The sequence below is a fragment of the Schistocerca serialis genome, chromosome 4 (assembly GCF_023864345.2).
Source record: "Schistocerca serialis cubense isolate TAMUIC-IGC-003099 chromosome 4, iqSchSeri2.2, whole genome shotgun sequence".
NCBI lineage: Eukaryota > Metazoa > Arthropoda > Insecta > Orthoptera > Acrididae > Schistocerca > Schistocerca serialis.
This window is the reverse complement of record NC_064641.1, coordinates 438,517,005-438,537,018: the sequence shown is the minus strand read 5'-3', so window position 1 is coordinate 438,537,018 and position 20,014 is coordinate 438,517,005. Positions and strand designations below refer to the sequence as shown.

General features: G+C 42.1%; 1 protein-coding gene across 4 annotated transcripts in view; it reads left to right on the top strand.

Moving 5' to 3' along the window:
• LOC126475052 (pseudouridylate synthase TRUB1-like) overlaps nt 1–20,014 on the top strand; it is a 133,544-nt gene that overhangs the window by 20,171 nt on the left and 93,359 nt on the right. For all 4 annotated transcript variants that reach the window (XR_007586646.1, XM_050102604.1, XM_050102602.1 and 1 more), the window contains 2 exons: nt 11,543–11,680; nt 11,765–11,885. Coding sequence is in view for 3 of the 4 variants with exons in the window: in XM_050102604.1 (XP_049958561.1) it covers nt 11,543–11,680; nt 11,765–11,885 (259 nt within the window). In the remaining variant the exon portion in view is untranslated. The remainder of the gene's footprint in view (nt 1–11,542; nt 11,681–11,764; nt 11,886–20,014) is intronic.

Below are 20,014 nucleotides of genomic sequence, written 5' to 3'. Positions count from 1 at the left end.
AAGAGAAAAAATTAAATATTTGGTAGGAGTTTGAGATAGCCAAATTTCTCAAGTGATTGGTCACTAAAAACCAAATTTTCTATGACACCATGATATGAGCTTTGTCAAAATTTATGTAGATTTTTCTGTTTTCTTTGTGACTGTTGGGTCTGCTCCTCATTTTTTCAGCCTTTGTCTCCTACCACTGTAGTTTTGTGTTTGGTTTTCCCAATATTTTTTTAAGCCTTTGTGTCATTTAACTTTTTCCTCCCCACTTTCCCACCCTACGTTCGTCATCTCCTATCTTTACACCTCTCACCTTCCCTGCCCCCCCCCCCCCCCTCCTCCTTCCACCTATTCATTTAGATTGACATTTCAATCCATCTTAATACTTGGCAGTTCAATGAAATGGTTACTTTCCACATCACTACTAGTTAGTCTATTTTTAATTTTTAAGAGTATTTTATTCTGTTCCATTATTTTAATTGGCCCTGTTCAGCATTTACTTTATTGCAGTCCCTTTCTACAGTCAGTGCTGCTACTCTGTGCTTTCAATAAGTTTCATTCTCAAGTCAGTTTACTGCATGGTCTAACTTGCTTCAGAATATATATTATATTGATCACTATTTGTTTACCACTGTGATTCATGGCTGTGATTTCTAACCAATCTTCAAACCACATATTGCTTTGGTTTGGGGAGTTTCTTTTTGACTCCTGATACAGTGCTCATGCAGATTTAATTTCGTATTAATACTATAATTTTACACACTGAGGTTTTCTCTCGCCATTTCAGGATTTCCTACGATTATATTTGATGATCCCATTAATTGGAGCTAGATAGGTTCACGAATAAACTGCTATGTAGCAAGATTGTTGTTGTAACATTAAACAGTGACAGTGCATAAGTAAACAATGCACCTAGAGGCCACCTGACATTGGCAGAGACGGTGCAGGAAACATTGCGCAATGTGCAAACAGCCATATATAAGACAGTGCGCTGGGCCCGTGGGCACTCTAGTGGTGTTGCAACTATTGAACACTTCACTGTTAGACTATGTCTAAATATAACCCTTGATTTTGTGTGCTTGTACTTATTAGTATGTCATTCAGTGTGTCTATATTGGAAGCAAATTAAAAGTTGGCTGGTGGGAATTCTGATATTGTGTTTGTGCAATGTTACAATATTTTTTGGTAAATAGTGTGCTATTTATTCAGCATGTCTCATTTTGTGGGTCACTATGGCCAATATGTTAGTCAAAGAAATTCCTCAATCTCTTGTTGAACAGCAACAAGCTCTCACCAACCACTAGCAGGCTTTCTCCCTGGCACTAAACAATTTGGCAGCTCCATTGACGTGCCAGAGTTCACCACCGTCGATGCAACCCCTACTGTTTTTCCTATATGATGACAGTGGGAAATATTGGGAAGCATACAAAAAATGTGTTCATTTCCAGGCTTTTGATGTCGCCGAACCCAGCATTTGTAAGGCTTTTTCTTTCTGTCTTGGATTTCTCCTCGTGTTTATCCCCTTTTGTGTGAGCTAGCTCCCTTGCAGGAACCTGCCAGTCTCTCTTTTGTTGAAATGTGTCAGTTGTTCTCTAATTATCATTGCAAATGTACTTCTGTTGTTGCTGCTTGCATTGCCCATTGTCAAAAGTGGCCATAACAGTCTTACGGAGCTTAGGCAATGGAACTTCACAGGCTTAGCTATTGTTGCCAGTTTGTTACTGAAGCTCAGTGGGACTCATATGCTGTTTCAGTGGTTCGTGGTGCTATAATATGCTTGGACTCTGATAGCGAAGTTCGTGAATGCACTTCACAATGCGAAAACCTTGCTCTCACGGAGATTTTGAACACTGACAGCATTGGCCAGTCTTTTAAAGTATCTAGGGAAGCAGGAAATCAGATTGAAGCTTGGTGTGAAGTAGCTGCTGTTGCTTCTCAGCCACTTGTCGGTCAGCTCATAGAGGAAAGATGACACCGCAGCCGTGCAATTGTTGTCTCCATGTTGCATGGAGCAGCGCTGTGCTAAACAGCGACAGCAGTCAGTGTCACGACAGTAGCCAAGTCATCCTCCCCCACCGTGCCCTTATTGCTTTATTCAACATGGATGGACCGCATCCCCAAAACATTGGGTGATGTGCAACCATTGTAAAAAAAAAGGGACATATTGCATCTGTGTGCACTCTCAATCTCATTCATCAGGCATAATCATGGATGTGAACATTGGTTCTCAAGTGATCAAGTGATGGTAGCTCCAAACAAACTTTATATCGAAGTACGTGTTATGAACAAGATGTTAAAAATGTAATTAGACATGGTTGTGGCTGTGACTTTGTTAAATTCTCAAACCTATGTGGATCTTGGATCACTTGTGTTGTCCTCTGTCTCTCATTGCTTGGTGATTAACAACAAAGAATGAATACCCATATTGGGGCAGTTTTCTATTCCTGTAGTGTATAAAACAGTTGTTCAGCCTTTGGCCTCTCTAATTGTAGATGACGCCTTCAAAATTTCTTGTGCATGTGGTATCAGATCAATTTCCGGACCAACAACTGGACACGCTCTGATTGGAATTTTCCTCACTATTTTCAGACAGGTTAGAGTGTCCTACCAATTTCAAGGCTCACAGCAATGATATTGATGGCACACACTCGTTTTTTCATGCCTGCTCAATAACAATTCTTAACAGGAAGAAGTCAAAGCAGAACTTGATTGACTTATGCCCTTTGGTGGTGTCGTCCCTGTCTCCTCTAGTTAACGGTCTAATTACTGGTAATTGTCACAAAACCTAACAGCAACCTTTGGCTCTGTGATGATTTTAAAAAGCCTATAAATTCACAGTCCCTTATTGATACCTATCCCTTACCCCGTCAGGTTGAATTCTTAGCTCAGCTTTCTAAGGGCCAATATTTTTTCAAAATAGATTTATCTGAAGCCTACTTGCGAGTGCCTCTGGATGAGGGCTCCAAATGTATCCTTGTAGTGAATACCCGCTTCAAGGTATACCAATGCTGGCACCTGTCATTCGGTGTAGCTAGCACCCGTGCTATTTTACAATGAATTTTGGAGCAACTCGTGGCATCTGTGCTGGGGTGCATTAACTACCTGGACCATATTGTGGTCTCTGGTTCCTCAACAGATGAACACTTACGGAACCTTCGGGACTTGTTCATGGTGTTGCAGGCAGCCGAGTTGAAATGTAAGTTGGACAAATCGCAATTTTTTCATCCGTCTATCGTCTGTAGCCTATATTGGTTTTGAAGCCTTGCAAGCTGATGTCAAGCTATTCCACCAGCATGTTGATGCCATTATGGCTTTGCCACACCCTACCAATGTCAAAGAGTTGCAAGCCTTTCTCAGAAAGGTTGTGTATTAGCATTAATATCTTCCAGATGCAGCCACTGTAACTCAGCCTCTTCATGCTCTCTTCAGGGTGTATACAACACGGGAGATCCGGGAAAAAGCTGGGACTTTTTTCATCCGGGAGAAAACCGGGAAAGATCCGGGAATTTTTTAGAATTCCGGGAATTTTTCGTTGTTTTAGTTTTCAGTTAAATTTTTGTAATTTTGAATGGTAAGAACTAATACTCTAACAAAGGATAGTGTATCTCGCTACTGCAGAATAATACTGCAGCATTAAAACATGAATGAGAGAAAAAAAACGAAAATAAAACTTAAATTGTAAAGGAAATGCGCTATATAAAATAACACAGTGCTCGTACAAGCGTCTGCCAATAGCAAAATGTGTCAAAGGCTTTCGGAAGACTATGCAATGCTTCATAACAACAAATCGCCTGCGATGAGCGTGACGCCGCAACTACTGAGGCAGTCAATTTATTCCACACTATTGACTAGTTTCAACTGTTCACTGCATTTCAAACGCACGTTTTCATCTTTAAGCACGTGTCGCCTTATGCCATAACAAAGAACCAAACATGAGATAATACAGTACTGGTACTCCAAGAAAGCTTACGTCCCGAAAACCACACTGAAAAACTTCATATCTGGTCGAGGCCTACATCATTGAGAATGTGGACATACAAATGTGCACTGTAAGACGAACTATGCATTTTGGTATGGTTCACGAAATTCTGATGCTATTGGAATATCCTCTAATGTCTTGTTTCTTTTATGACGTAATGTAAGATCTTTTAATGTTTTACACGTACGGACATACGGGCTTCCTACATCACCGTAGCTGCGCAAGCGCGGTGACGCCTCTTATCTGGCGCTCTCTGACAACTGCTGAAATGAATCTATTTCTAACAGCTCACAGGAAAATATTGCGAACTGTTGTCCAGAAATCGTTACTTTCAAAGTAAATATCCTTTTACGCAAGATGAACTTAAATCGCAGTGTGTTTGGTCTCTTTTTAAAAATCAACTCTTTGATGACGAATCATTTAGAAGAATTTCGAGCCCAGAAGATTGGAGATTTATGTCGGTATTAAAAATTTTGCTGGCGTATTTGTGTGATGCATCTTAAAGTGTAACATGCGTTAAACAGATTAACATTATAAGTGAAAGCTTAGCTTCTCTTGTACCTTATTAATCTTCGAGACAAATATTATATGCGAAAGCTTTGCTTTTCTTGTAGCTACGTATATTAATTTAAATCATTAACTTATCCTGTTGGTGGAATTCGAATTTATACTTTCGTAATATGAAAATATGCAGCGTACATGTTGCTGCACATCAAAGATCTTTCCAAAACGTGTTTTTTCCCCCCTGAGTATCGTTTTCTAAAGTGCCGGGAAACTTTACGCTGCTGTATGAAACCATATCCTATCAAAGGATAAGTTTTACAGTTCCGAGGGAAAGTATACTGTCACTTAACATGGCAAAAGTGTATTTTCACCCGGGAGAAAATGTATTTTTAACCGGGAGATCCGGAAAAAATCCGGGAATTTTTTCTTCTTGTACGCGTATACACCCTGTCTCTTACATAAAAGTATTCCTTTTCACTGGTTGCCAGTCTGGAACTGTGCTTTTACTCTGCTGAAGTCGAAATTACACTTGACGCCTTGTCTGGTTACCTTCCAACCAGGCTAGTATCTTGTTTGGGCCACAGACACATACTTGTGCACAAATATGTAGACAATTCCAAATGCCCTGTTGTGTATGCTTCCAAAACCCAGAATCAGATGCAGCAATGCTACTCTTAGGTAGAAAAAGAAGCCCTTACTGTTGTGTACACACTCAAAACATTTCATGTTTTCCTCTACTGTTCTAAATTTTGTTTGATTACAGATTGTAAACCTCTGGTTTCTCTTTTCCATTCTTTGACATCTCTTCCAAATAAAGTGACACATTGCCTGCAATACTGGGCTCTTGTTTTTTCAAACTATTACTATGAGATTCACTTCTGCCCCACAGCACAACACACTTGTGCAGATGCTCTTTCTTGGTTGCCGATTGCCCCCGATCCAGTATTTGTTGAGGATGAACTGATGTGTTTTCATTTAGATAGTGAAGCCCAAAACATTGTTGTTTGCCATTGATACACATTGCCAGTTTCCAGTTATTGGTGACTTTTGTGACTGATCCTGTCGTACATCAGGTTGTACATGTGTCCACCATGACTGGCTGGTAAACCACTGGGCCAAGCTTTGGATCCTTTCCATAATTATGCTCTCTGCCATCACTTCTCAGTTCTTGATGGTGTGTTACTGTTGCCTACTGAAGAGTTGGTATGCAGGTTTGTGATCCTGTCAGCGCTGCAGCAGGACATCATGCATCAGCTCCATCTGGACCATTGGGGTATTTCTCATACAAAACTGCTGGCCCACCACCACATGTTGTGGCCGGGTGTTGACAATGAGATTATACATGTTGTGTCGATCTGCCTGCAGGACGCCACCCATCAGGCGACACCATGGGTCTCGCTTTCCCCATGGGCTATACCCCCAGTGCCCCTGGGAGCACATTCATGCTGATTTTGCGGGTCCTTTCCATAATGCCTCTTTGCTTGTCATAGTTGACACTTTCTCAGAATTTCCTTGTGTGAGTCACCACCCATCCATATCCTTGGCAGCTATGGTCATGACCCTGTACAAAGATTTTTTCCTTGGAAGGATCACCATATAAGTTTGTGACAGACAACTGCTTACAATTTCTGTGTCAGGGTTTTGAAGATTTTTGTACCAAGACTGGCATTCAACGTGGTATGCCCCCTCCATTTCATTCTCAGTCAAATTCTGAGGTGGAATGGCTGGTCCGTACTTTCAAAACTCAGACGAAAAAATACATCATCCAGTCTTCTTCTGAGAAATCCGTTGATAGGTTCTTGAGTTTCTATAGGCTCACTCCAGGTGAGTGGATACTGAATGTTGTCTATCACTGCCGAGGCTGCCACCTTTGTGTCATGTGTACCTCCGATTGTTTGGTGTCCTGACACTACAACCAGCTCCGCCCACCTGTTACTGACCATGTGCCATAGACTTCAGTGTCCCTGTGGCCGCCTCCATTGTCTGTGCCAGGCCACAGGGCACAGTCCCCACCCCCTTCAGCCTCCTCAGCTGTCTTCATTCTGGGTGTTACCATCACCGGGTGGAGTAGTTAGCGCTGAGGTGCCTCAGGCTCTGTGGGCCCTGTCTCCACCACCACCACCACCACCACCACCACCACCTGTGTCTTCTCTGCTGCATCCGTAGCCAAGCACTTGGTTGGAGGTGGACATGGATATGGTGCCTCCATCACCAGTGCTCCCTTACGGTCTCTTCTGGGGGAGTGGGCACCACATCTGTCCGTGTCTGTGCTATTTCAAACTGCATTCTCCTGTGACGGCACACCACCTGCTCAAGTAATCCAAGCAGTCGCCTCTTCCAAAAAATATGGACACCTCCACAGTGAACAGTTTTCGCCAAGGGTGTAGAAGTGTTGTAACCCTGTACAAAGAGCAATCATAATTAAACAGTGCACACCTCCACAGCCAGCCTAAAGAGGCCACCTCACATCAGCCAGCATTGCACCATGTGCAGACAGCTTGTATAGAAGCTGGTGCACTGGGCTCTCAAGCTCTCTAATGTTTTTGTAACCACTAAACATTTCACTGTTAGACTGTGCCTACATGTAACCCCTGATTTCGTGTCCTTGTACTCATTACTGCATCATTCAGTGTGTGTGTATTTTCCTTTATATGGAAGTGAACTAAAAGTTGGTTGCTAGGAATTCTAATTTTCTCTTTGTACAATGTTACAGTAATTGTTATAATTAATTACAGATAATCTGAAGATGTGCTAATCACATGAAATATCATTATTAATAAAGCACTTGTGACAGAGACAGTTTTTATTTTTGGAACTGTGAACCACTGTCACTGCCTCAGGTGAAAATGGAATGGAGTAATGTGTCTTTGACCTAATAGTTCTGCTTTTTGTTTACATAGGTCTAAATCACAAACTATGTTATTCAAACATGCTTGTGTCATGAAACACTAAGTCAAAGAGCTTGTCAACAGTTATGATGGTCTTTTTTTTAATTTGTTTTTTTATGGAGAAAATGTCAATTCTTCATTTACACTTTCTGCATTGTCAATACCTGTTTCATTGTCTTCACTTGTTGGTCGAATAGGTACTAGAAGAGTTTGTGAGTGTGGGATTGGTCTGATTACAGAAGGCACATTGGGGTATACTTATGTCTCTTAGATTTCCAATTTGTAAAACCGTGAACATCTGTCAAACATAAGTACATGGAGCACTTTGTAGCAGTATGGGCATGAAAGAGATGATCTTCTTAATCAACCAACAGGAGATGAGACCTGGGTGTACAATTACAAACCAGAGGCTTAGGAGGTAATCATTGTGGTGGATTCACCCACCATCTCCAATCAAGAAAAACTTATAAGGTACAGGATTCACTAGAAAAGTCCTGCTGGCTGCCTTTTTGGATGTCAAGTTTTTTTATGTTGGAAACTTTTAGGAGGAGGAGCAAATTGTGACTTGTGCTTACTATGTTGAGATGTTGCCAAGATATTTGTATGATTAAAGTACTGGAAACATCTCTTGTAAATGCTGCTCCTGTCATATTTCACAGTGCACACATTCATAAGGCAATGTATACTCTTGGTGGTCTGAAATTCCAGGTGTGGAAATATCCATCATAAAGTCTAGATTTGGCACCATGTTTGAATATTCGGTGGAACATTTGTTGTGCCAGAACTTTGTACAGTTGATGAGGTCAAGTGGTGAAGGGATGGATGTAAGGTGTTCCATCCCCCTGTCCCCCTTCTGCCCTCAAGTGGACTCGTGCATTTATAGACAGGTGGATCAAGTGTGTAGGAAAGCAAGCTTGCATAGTAATAAATAAATAAATAAAGGTAACAAAAATTTCTGCTAGTTAGAATGAAACTCCCATTATTTAATTATGTGCTCTCATTATGAGAACTCATTAAAGTTGCTTGAGTGCTATATGGAACAGGATATGATTTCCATTTGTAGACTTTCTAATTAAAACTGCAATTCATGATGTACAAAAATATCAGGAAAATATGCAGTTCAGTGCAGTTTGTTTGATATGTTTTTCAGATTAACTTCCATTTCATTCAACATGTCTCTCTGTCCTTTGAAATCTTTCCAGCACCAGATTTTTGAACTACACGGAGGCAATTAGCCTTGCAAAATAACCTTCTGCTTCCATAATCATTCTGCCCTGAATCTTGTTAACCTACTGCGCCCACACCCTCTACACAATATTCCCTCCCTCTGCCCTGTCACGGCCTCCCAGTCCACTCCTCCACTCCACTGTTATCTACTGCACTAACTATCTGACTCCAGTGCCTGTGTGTGTGTGTGTGTGTGTGTGTGTGTGTGTGTGTGTGTGTGTGTTTTTAAATTATAATTCATATTGTTTTTCTCAATGCATTATATTATGCTTTGTAGTTGTCTGAAAATTGCAGATGCTGAAATTACCACAGTGAGATAAAAACAATAACAACGAAAATCCCATATTACGCCCTTTACAAAATACACAGAAGCCGAGGCATATTACAAGAAATTAACCTCTAATGGTATTTCGTGTTTGAGTGATGCAGAATAACTGTCGCAGATTCAATTTTGTAATGGTATAAAGTAGCAATAATGTTGCTGGACAAAACTTCTGAGTAACAGCTAATAGGCTAGCTCTTGATTTGAATAAATCACAGTACATCCAGTTCCTTACACACAGTTTTATTTGTGTGACATTCACTGTTCTTATTATGGTAGTACAATTAGTGAAGCAGACAACACTACACTTCTGGGACTTTGTATGAATAAAAAGAGCTTGTGAATGATACGTATTCATGACAACATAAGCTGACTGAAGCTGTCTTTATGATTAAAATATTGTCCACAGTCACACCAGTAATAGACTGAAATTTGTTTTTATGTCTCATACTTTCATTCCTTGATATCATTTGGAATAATGTATTGGAGGAACTTGATTGAGGCATTCTTGTTGTCGTTATTATTAGTAAGTTTTATTTATTGTCTCATATTTAATTTTACCATTAATCTGTTTTCACTTTCAATAAGTTACACACTGAAGCACTAAAGAAACTGGTATAGGCATGCATATTCAGATACAGGCAAAATACAGGGCTGTGGCCAGCAACGCCTATAGAAGACAAGTGTCTGGTGCAGTTGTTAGATTGGTTACTGCTGCTACAGTGGCAGGTTATGAAGATTTAAGTGAGTCTGAACATGGTGTTATAGTCAGCGTATGAGCGATGGGACACAGCATCTCCGAGGTAGCAATGAAGTGGAAATTTTCCAGTACGACCATTTCACCAGTATACTGTGAATATCAGGAATCCGGTAAAACATCAAATCTCCGACATTGCTGTGGCCGCAAAAAGATCCTGCAAGAACAGGACCAATGATAACTGAAGAGAATCGTTCAACATGACAGAAGTGCATCCCTTCTGCAAATTGCTGCAGATTTCAATACTGGGCCATCAACGAGCATCAGTGTGTGAACCATTCAACGAAACGTCATTGATATGGGCTTTCGGAGCAAAAGGCCCCCTTGTGTACACTTGATGACTGCATGACATGAAGCTTTACACCTCACCTGGGCCCGTCAACACCAACATTGGAATGTTAATGACTGGAAACATGTTGCCTGGTCGGACGAGTGTCGTTTCAAATTGTATCAACCAGATGGACGTTTACAGGTATGGAAACAACCTCATGAATCCATGGACTCTGCATGTCTGCAGGGGACTGTTCAGGCTGGTGGTGTTTGCAGTTGGAGTGATGTGGGGTCCCTGATACGTCTAGATAAGACTGTGACAAGAGACGCGTACGTAAGCATCCTGTGTGATCACCTGCATTCATTCACGTCCATTGTGCATTCCACCGGACTTGGGCAATTCCAGCATGACAATACGACACACCACATGTCCAGAATTGCTACGGAGTGGCTCCAGGAGCACTCTTTCCAGTTTAAACACTTCTGTTGGCCACCAAACTCCCCAGACATGAACATTATTGAGCACATCTGGGATGCCTTGCAACATGCTGTCCAGAAGAGATCTCCACCCCCTTGTACTCTTATGGATTTATGGACAGCCCTGCAGGATTCATCGTGTCAGTCCCCTCCAGCACTACTTCATACATTAGTCGGTCCATGCCACGTCATGTTGTGGCACTTCTGCATGCTTGTGGGGGCCTACAAGATATTAGGCAGGAGTTCCAGTTTCTTTGGCTCTTCAGTGTACATGTAATATAATGTATTTTACCACATTGTGTCACTGGTATAAGTCCAAGAGAACAAAAGTAAACAAATAAAAAAATAGTATATGTGGTTCTGCTCATCCTTGTATGGCAGCAAACTGTGAATGATAAACACCGCAGATGAGGAGGAGGAGAATGAAAGCTTTTGAAATGTGCTGCTACAGAAGGATTAGATGGATGGAATGGATAACTAATGAAAAGGCACGGAATCAAATTGGGGAGAAAAGAAATTTGTGACAGAATGTGACCAAAAGGAGGTGTAAGCTGAAGCATGAATAATTACCAAATTCGGTAATTGAGGGAAGTGTGCAGGGAGTAAAAATTGTTGAAGACCAAGGATTGACAATACTGGAAGGGCTCATGTGGATGTAAGTATCAATAATTACGAAGAGACTTTTACAAGGCAGGCTTATATGGAGATCTGCATCATACAAGTCTGTGGACTGAACTCCACAATAACAACACATCAAGAATTCCTTTTTATAATATGTTCATTATTAATTGAGAAACAGTTGTAGATTTTAAAATACCTCTCACTAACCCAAGCAAGTGAAATCTGTTACGATTTTTGTAGTTTTTATTTTACACTTTGAATTATTAATTTTTTATTTATTTTATTTAATTTTATTTTGAGGAGATGGTATTTAGACTAGTATATACAATAGCAATAGTTTTGAGCTATCCTATTTTCATTCATTGTCTTTTTCTTACGTTCTTTTGGAACCACTTTGACATATAAGCAGATAGTTGCAACTTTTAACTTAATGACATCATTAGTATTAAAAATTTTGACACAACAAGCATTTGTTATGCTGTCCCCTAGTACTTAAAAATCGTAAATTTCAGTTGTAGGTGTTGGTGAGGGCTGTCAGCTTTTAGCACGATTTCTACATGGAAACAAAAAATATGTAGTAACAGGATGTTTGGGTTCTGAAACAACTACATATAACGAGACTGGAATTCATGTCAATTCAGCACCTTACGGTAAATGGATTTTTATATTATTGTGTATTAACTTTTCTGCACAGTATGAAGATAATCATATACCTCAATGCTATTTCCAAACAGATCACATATCAAAAGAGTCATTAGAGGAAGCTTTGATGTCATTTAGAGGAAAAATATTGCAGACGCCTCCAAAATATTCTGCGCTAAAGATGGGTGGAAGAAGAATAGCTGATCTGACAAGGTAAAGCATCTTTGTGCCTTGTTATAAGGTAGTGTATTAAAGTGGCAAGGCAGTAGGCTAAAAGATGTCAAAAATGTTTAGCAGTTATACTACTTACAAGGATTGATCAATGAAGACTGTGTTGTCCTCTTCCCCCTTCACAGTTTTCTTGATAATTGCAAACATGTACATTGAATAATTGAAATAAACATGGTTGAATTAAAATATCCATAAGATGCATTACTGCTGTTCATTTGACAATAGTGTAGTGTTTTCTGTGCTGTGACAAGAATGAATAGGTAGAGAGGAAATTTTGTTTATGTTTACTTTTGAAAAGTTGCATTAAGTTTGTAGGGAAAAAAGTAATGCTTTCTACTGCAGTGTTTAGTCTTAAAGGACAAAAATTGTGCATAAAAAGTATGGTATTCATCATAGAGCTGGGTGGTATCTTTATTTTGGATTTCTAAATGGATAATATAGCTGCAGTGATTACCCATGATGACTAAAAATTGCCTGTGATGGCCAGCAGCTACCATTATGTAAATTTCATTGAGACTGTATGAATCTAATATAGCAGTGTCTTCAAAATAATTAATAATCACCTTCAAAAGACTTTTTGTGATCATTAGCTTGTCACTTTAACAAAATCCTAGGAGCATGGTGACATGTTGTGAGATGCTTTCTCTCTCTGCAGCAGAAGGAAGGGTACTTTTCTGAAGTCAGTAACCCTCTGGAGATATGACATGTAGCTCCGGCATTGTAATCCTGAGGTGAAAAAAACACTGGCACAGAGTATAAATTACTAGGTGCTCCACCACATAAAAGAAGCAAAAAGTTGTTCAGTCCCTAAGGATTGTGATGCAGTCATATTAATATTAGTACAATGTGCTGCATGTTCCATCATAAAGACGCAATGTAAACATATTAAAAGAAATACATGTATTACTGGGCAAGTGAACTGGTTATCTGGCCAGGGTGGCGACATGACTGTGTTTATGCCTGAGAAGCTTCAGTATTCACACAAGCTGAGCACTGTCACATGCTATGCATCTGTGTGCACCATTGAATGTATTGTCCATTTACAAGAAGAACAGAAACAAAATGTACAGTACACCTCTCCTTGACTGCTCAGGATGCTTCACTGGCTGTATCCATGAAACTCCCTTCCCCAGTGATATCACTATATTCCCCAGCTGATTTGTTGTCTGCTGTTTCAGTTGCAGAGGTTAACGTGTACTCCTTTGTTCAAATCTATGCTGATTGATTTTACTGTATTTTCAGTTTCCTCATCTGCCAAATTATCTCTTCTCTTGGAGTCATTACACGTTTTTTTGCTTGATGTGTGGCATTTCCACTTTTATAATGTCACTACAGTAAAACTGTGTGTGGCGTTTAGATTAGGCGACTCTCCATCCACCGAGAAGTGTCAGTGTAAGATTTAAAGAAATACCTGCCACAGGTGAGAGTATTAAAATCCTAATGGCAAACTGCTGAAGCAGTCACAACAAAATGGCAGAGTTTGAAGTGCTCATGTAAAGCAGTGAAGCTCACATAATACTAGGTACAGAAAGCAGGTTGAAACATGAAAATGAGAGCAGTGAGATTTTTGGGGAAAATTTAAGAATATAATGAAAAGATAGGCAAGTTGGAAATGGTGGTGATATAATAGTCACAGTAGACAATAAACTCATATCCACCAAGATAGAAGTTGAAGCTGCATGTGGGATTGTTTGGGCAAGACTCAGTATCGGGGATGGGCATAAAATGATGATTAGATCCTTCTGTTGCCCACCAGACTCATCTCCTGATGAAACCAAAAACTTTAGAGAAAACCTCAGTTCACTTGCACATGAGTTCCCCAGTCATACTGTAATCCCTGGTGGAGACTTTAGTCATCCAATAATGAATTGGGACCCCGCAGGGGGTCCACAATTTCTGCAGCTCTCTTTCCTTTCCTATATGCCTTCCCTTTCCACATCCCCCCCCCCCCCCCCCCCCCGATCCTTCCACGCCCCTTACCTTTCCTTATGCCTACACCCGGAGACAGATGCTTGTGACCAAATGAAGTGGTTTCTCTTCTTTTGTCTCTACAGTGTTAAGTATCTGTCCTTACTTTGTCGTTCCTTTTCCTTGATTCTTCTTTTTACCTTCATCTCCACTGCAGCATTTGAGAATTCTTCTCTTCTTTTTATTTCTTTGTTCCTCCCTTTTCCTCTCTTTCCTCCCTGTGCATGTCTGAAGGCCGACCCATGCGTTCCCACGCGTAGCCGGTGATGGGGTAATGTGTAATTCCCTGCCCCGGGTAGACAAGTAAGACAAATACGTGCCCCCTGGTAAAGGCAAGGCCCAGGGAGGGTGATTACTCGAACTGGTACCTTCCGAACATGCCGATTGGTCCCTCCATCCATTTCTCAGGAGGTGTGGACAATCGCCTGAGGCAAGAGTGCTCTCTGAGAGGACCCCACTAGGAAGGAGTGCACCATCAGAGACACCGGTAATCATGGGGAATACTTTTGCAATGGTTTTTTCTACTACTACAACTTCAGCCGACAAGAGGAAGCTAGATGAGTCTTAGCCACAGAAAATTCTTCCATCGGTGACAAAGTTCCTAGTTGTTTCTCGGACTGACGAAGGTCAAGAGTTCTCAACAGTAATCTGTTTCATTATTCAGAAAGGTTTCGATGCAATTGCAGGTCCTGTAAAGTCTTGTTCCAGGTTACGAAATGTCACCTTGTTGTTAGAAATAGACAGTGCCCTCCAGGCACACAAATTGTTTCGAACTACACTGCTACACACCTTCCCTGTCCGGGTGGAAGCGCACCATACTTTAAACTCATTGGGCGGGGTGATTTATACAAGATCACTCAACAGATTATCATATGATGACATTCAAAATTACCCATCTGATCAGGGAGTAATGGCCATACATCAAGTAATGAAAAGGGTTGAAAAGGAATTGGTACTGACCCACACTCACTTCTTGACATTTGACAGAGTTCAACTTCCATCGAACAGAAAAACGGGCTATGAGATACTTTCAGTTCACCCTTAGATCCCCAACCCTACGTGTTGCTATCAATGTCAGAGGTTTAATCATACCTGCCAGTTGCGTTCCAATCCAGCCAAATGCATTACTTGTGGCAGGAATGCCCATGATGGTGACTGTCCACCCCCATGCCCTCATTACATCAACTGTATGGGCGACCAAGCTGCTTCCTCTAGAGATTGCCCTATTTTTAAAGATGAACGAATTATTCAGGAAATCCAAGTGAAGGAAAAGGTCTCTACCTTTGCTGCTCGTAAGTTATTTTCCAGGAGAAAAAGCCCATTCTGCTCCCAGCGGGTAAATATAGCACTGTCCTCGCCTGTCCTCGAACTGCTAAGGAGGTGGCCACGCAGACTTGCGATCTCACCGTTAGCACCACAGTCGTCAAATTGGCCAGCCCAAAGATCGCCCATTCAACCTCCCCACTTTCACCTGTTCACTCTAAGGATCAACCTTCATTGGCTCCTTCTAAATCGTGGGCCCCTAATTTGGATGCCTGGACTTCCAAAAGATTTTTTATGTTCTCAGAGCTCACAACCACCAACTCCTCCTTCATCTCAACGTCCTGCTTCCAAGAAGGCTCATAACAAACACAGTTCCTCTCCTTCTCCACCAAGGCATGTCTCTTCTACAGCGCCGCACAGTGGTGACTGCCCTCTGCTATCTCACATGTTGCCGAGATGCACCGCTGGCGGCCAATCAACCAGCTGATCACTGGCGGCAGGAGCTGTCCCCGAACAACCTATGGATCAGGATCTTCTGCCTCTGACTGAATGCCAATCCATGCTCTCGGCCACTCGCTCTCGGCAGTCACTGACTTGACGGCAACTGTGGTGAGTATTTTCCCTTTTTCGTCCACCCTAAGTCAGTTATCCTTTGGAACATCCATGGAATTCTCTCCAGTTGGGATGAACTGCCGATCCTGTTACGGTCCTACTCCCTGGTCATCTTCTGCCTTCAGGAAATGAAGCTAATCCCCATGATTGTTTTGTCTTCCCTCATTTCCAGTCAGTCCAGTTTGATCTCCTCTCTGTTGATGGCATTCTGGCACACGAGGGACTTATGATTCTTCTTGATGATACTATCCATTATCATCCAATCCCCATACACAGTTCCTTCCAAGCTGTTGCTGTACATCTTTCCCTCTCTGGATATACCTTCTCTTTTTGTACCATTTACATTCCGTCATCCACACCAATGGCAAGAGCCGATCTCCTTCATCTTCTTCATCAGCTCCCATCCCCCTGTTTGCTGGTTGTGGACTTCAACATCCACCAGTCGCTTTGGGGATCTCCTTGTCCTTGTTGGAGAGGCTCCTTATTGACTCACCTTTTCCACCAAGCGGATCTTGTTTGTCTCAACACTGGGGAACCTACATTTTTGTCTGCTTCCACGTCAACCTACTCTCATTTGGATCTTTCGGTCGCTACTGTTTGGCTAGCTTGGCACTTTGAATGGTTCGCTCTTGCTGATACACACTTGAGTGACCATTTTCCATGTGTCCTTCGATTATGGCCACAATTGCCATCTAAGTGCCCAAGACACTGGAACTTTCCCCAAGCCAACTGGACAATTTTCTCCTCTCTCGCAACATTTTATGACTGTCAATTTCCTAGCATCGATGATCAGGTCACTCATGTTATGGAAGTTATTCTTACAGCCTCAGAACTTTCAATACTTCGTACCTCCCCTTTGGGCCGGCACCCCCCAGTTCCTTGGTGGAACGAGGTGTGCCGTGACACAATATGCGAGCGGAGACGTGCTCTTCACATTTTCTTCCACCATCCTACATTGGCCAACTATATCTGCTATAAGCAATTACGGCTGTGATGCCATCGTATCGTACGTGATAGCAAGAAGGCAAGCTGGGATTTCTTTATCACCTCCTTTAACACCTTCACACCCTCATCTGTAGTTTGGATTCGAATTTGGTGGTTATCTGGCACATCTAGTTTTTCCATGATCCCTGGGCTAACTGTGACGCCAGATACCTTAGTGGACCCAATCGCAATTTCTAACTCATTGGTCAACACTTTTCTGAGGTTTTGAGCTCTTCAAATTACCCACCAGCCTTTCTCCCAAAGAAACAAGCAGCGGAAGAGCAACCTCTTGCTTCCTCCCCTCAAAGTCGTGAAAGCTATAATATCATTTTTTCTATGTGGGAACTCCAACATGTAATCTCTTCCTCTCGCTCTTCCGCCCCAGGACCAGATGGCATCCACGTCCAAATGTTGCCGCATTTATCATACCCTAGTCTGTGTTACCTCCTTCTCCTTTATAATTGAATTTAGACCGACAGTACCTTTCCCAGAAGATGGCAGGAAGCTTTCATCATTCCTATTCCGAAACCTGTAAAAGACAAACATCTCCCCTCTATCAACCAATCTCTCTCACGAGTAGTGTATGTAAGGTTTTGGAGCATAAGGTAAATTACCATGTAGGCTGGTGGCTGGAGTCCCAGAACCTTTTGACACCTGCCCAGTGCAGTTTCCAAAGCATTGTTCCGCAATTGCTCTCTCCACTTATATCATGAACAATTGTCTCAGGGAACGCCAAACTGTAGCTATAATTTTTGATCTGGAGAGGGCTCATGATACCTGTTGGAGGACAGGTATCCTCTGCACACTTTTCTCTTGGTGCTTTCGAGGTCGTCTACCCCTTTTCATCTGTGAATTTATGACAGAGCGCACATTTAAGGTGCGGGTGAACACTACTCTATCCTGTACTTTTTCCCAAGAAAACGGGGTGCCCCAGGGCTCCATGCTAAGTGTTGTACTGTTTGCCATCGCCATAAATCCAATTTTGGATTGTCTCCTTTCCAGTGTCTCAGGCTCCCTCTTTATCAGCGATTTTGCAATCTACTACACCTCTAAACGGACCAGCCTTCTTGAACAAAGTCTTCAAGAATGTCTCAATCGCCTCCTCTCATGGAGCATCGAAACCAGCTTCTGATTTTCTCCCAGTAAGACTGTCTGTGTAAATTTTTGGCATCGTATTGAGTTTTATCCACCTTCACTACATCTAGGCCCTATTGACCTTCCGTTTACAGATGTTGCCAAATTCTTGGGACTTACATTTGACAGAAAACTGTGCTGACATTTCATATCTTAAGCTCACTGTCTGCAATCCCTCAGTACCCTCTGTGTTCTGAGTGGTACCTCGTGGGGAGCGGAACAAGTGGTCTTCCTCCACCTATATTGTGTCTTAGTGTGCTTGAAATTGGACTACGGAACCATAGTTTACTCCTCTGCATGGCTGTCTATCCTTCAGTGTCTAGATTCTGTCCACCACCGTGGATTGCATTTAGCGTCTCAAGCTTTTTACATTAGCGCCATGGAGAGCCTTTATGCTGAGACTGCTGAACTTCTGCTGTCCAATTGGCGAGCCGTCCTTCTGAGTCATTGCGCTAGTCATCTGTCTTCCATGACTGCTCATCCGACCCATGCCCTTTTTTTTTTACGCCTCCTTGGATTTAGGGTATGCAGTGAGCCCTTCCTCTCTACTACCACCGGGAGTCCACTTCTGTCAACTGCTACACTCACTTTCCTTTCAATTTCCTAAAACTTTCTTAATAAATGGGGTACAATGCCACCTTGGTTTCGCCACCGGACCTGCCTTCTCCGTGACCTTTGTCAGCTTCCCAAGGATAGTAACCCCCCCACCCCCCCATAGTTTATCGTCGGGCATTTGCTGCTCTAAGCGCACAAATAGAGGATGCTACATTTATTTACACTGGCAGCTCCAAGACCACCTTTGGTGTCGGGAGTGCCTATATTATTGACAGCACCCGTATTAGATTTTGGCTTCCCAACCAGTGTTCAGTTTTTACTGCAGAGCTTTACGCTGTTCTACAGGCTGCCCAATACATCTGTTGTCATCAGCGGGTACTGTGTATTATATGCTCGGATTCACTCAGTTCTCTTCTCAATCTCCAAGCTCTTTGTCCCATCCATCCTCTGGTCCACCAGATTCAGGACTGCCTTCACATGCTCCACTTGGGGGGCATCTCTGTGGCATCCCTCTGGATCCCAGGACAGGTTGGTATACGTGGAAACGAGGCAGCCAATATAGAGGCAAAGGGTGCTCTCTCTCTTCCTCGGCCCGCTGTTCCCATGATTCCCTTTGCCCATCTACAGAGCGTTTTATGTGGCCGTGGTCGTGTTCTTTTATGGCACACACATTGGTGTGCACTTCAGGATAATAAATTACGGGAAATAAAACCTCTTCCCTGTTGCTTGGACCTCTTCTTCCCAGCCTTGTCGTCGGGAGAAGGTAATTTTAACTGGACTTGAGATTGGGCACTGTCTTTTTAGCCACTGACATCTTTTATGTGGCGACCCTCCCCCGCTTTGTCCCTACTGTATCAATCATGGACCGTGAGACACCTTTTACTTCAGTACCCCTAGTTTAATCCGCTACGCACATGTTTACAGGTGTCTCCTGATATATCTTTCCTTTTAGCAAATGACGTGTGCTCACCTGATCGCATTCTTGAGTTTAGAAGTGTTAGTGAGATGACATTGGTCGTTTGAAGCTCTTTTTGGGGAAAACAATCCCCCTTCAATAGCACTTTTCTAAAATTTCCTTCCATTTTTAGTTTCCCTCTGTCTTGAGTTTCACTCCCATAGCTGCTGTTTTAAATTCCCGTTTTTTATGACCATAGCTGTTTTGTGCCCTGAAACCACAATATAAAAAAATAAGTAAGAAAGAAAGAACGACTCAGGAAAATTACAGTTTTGTTTTAAGAGGGCATAAGACGTCCTGTGAAACTTTACCAAATGCCTTCTCGGAAAACTACCTTGAACAGATAATTAGGAACAGCACTCATGATGGAAATATATCGAATCTAATGGGCTGCAACTAAACCTAACCTCTTTGAGGATGTCCACATCAAAACTGGTATCAGTGACCATGATGCCAGTTGTCTCAACTATGATTACCAAAGTACAAAAGACATCTAAAACATGCAGAAAGATATATAGACACACACACACACACACACACAAACACACACACACACACACACACAGTAAGCCAGATAAAAAATCAGTAGTGTCATAAGCCAGCGAGGAACCTGAAACATTCAGCACGGGGCGGAGCATGT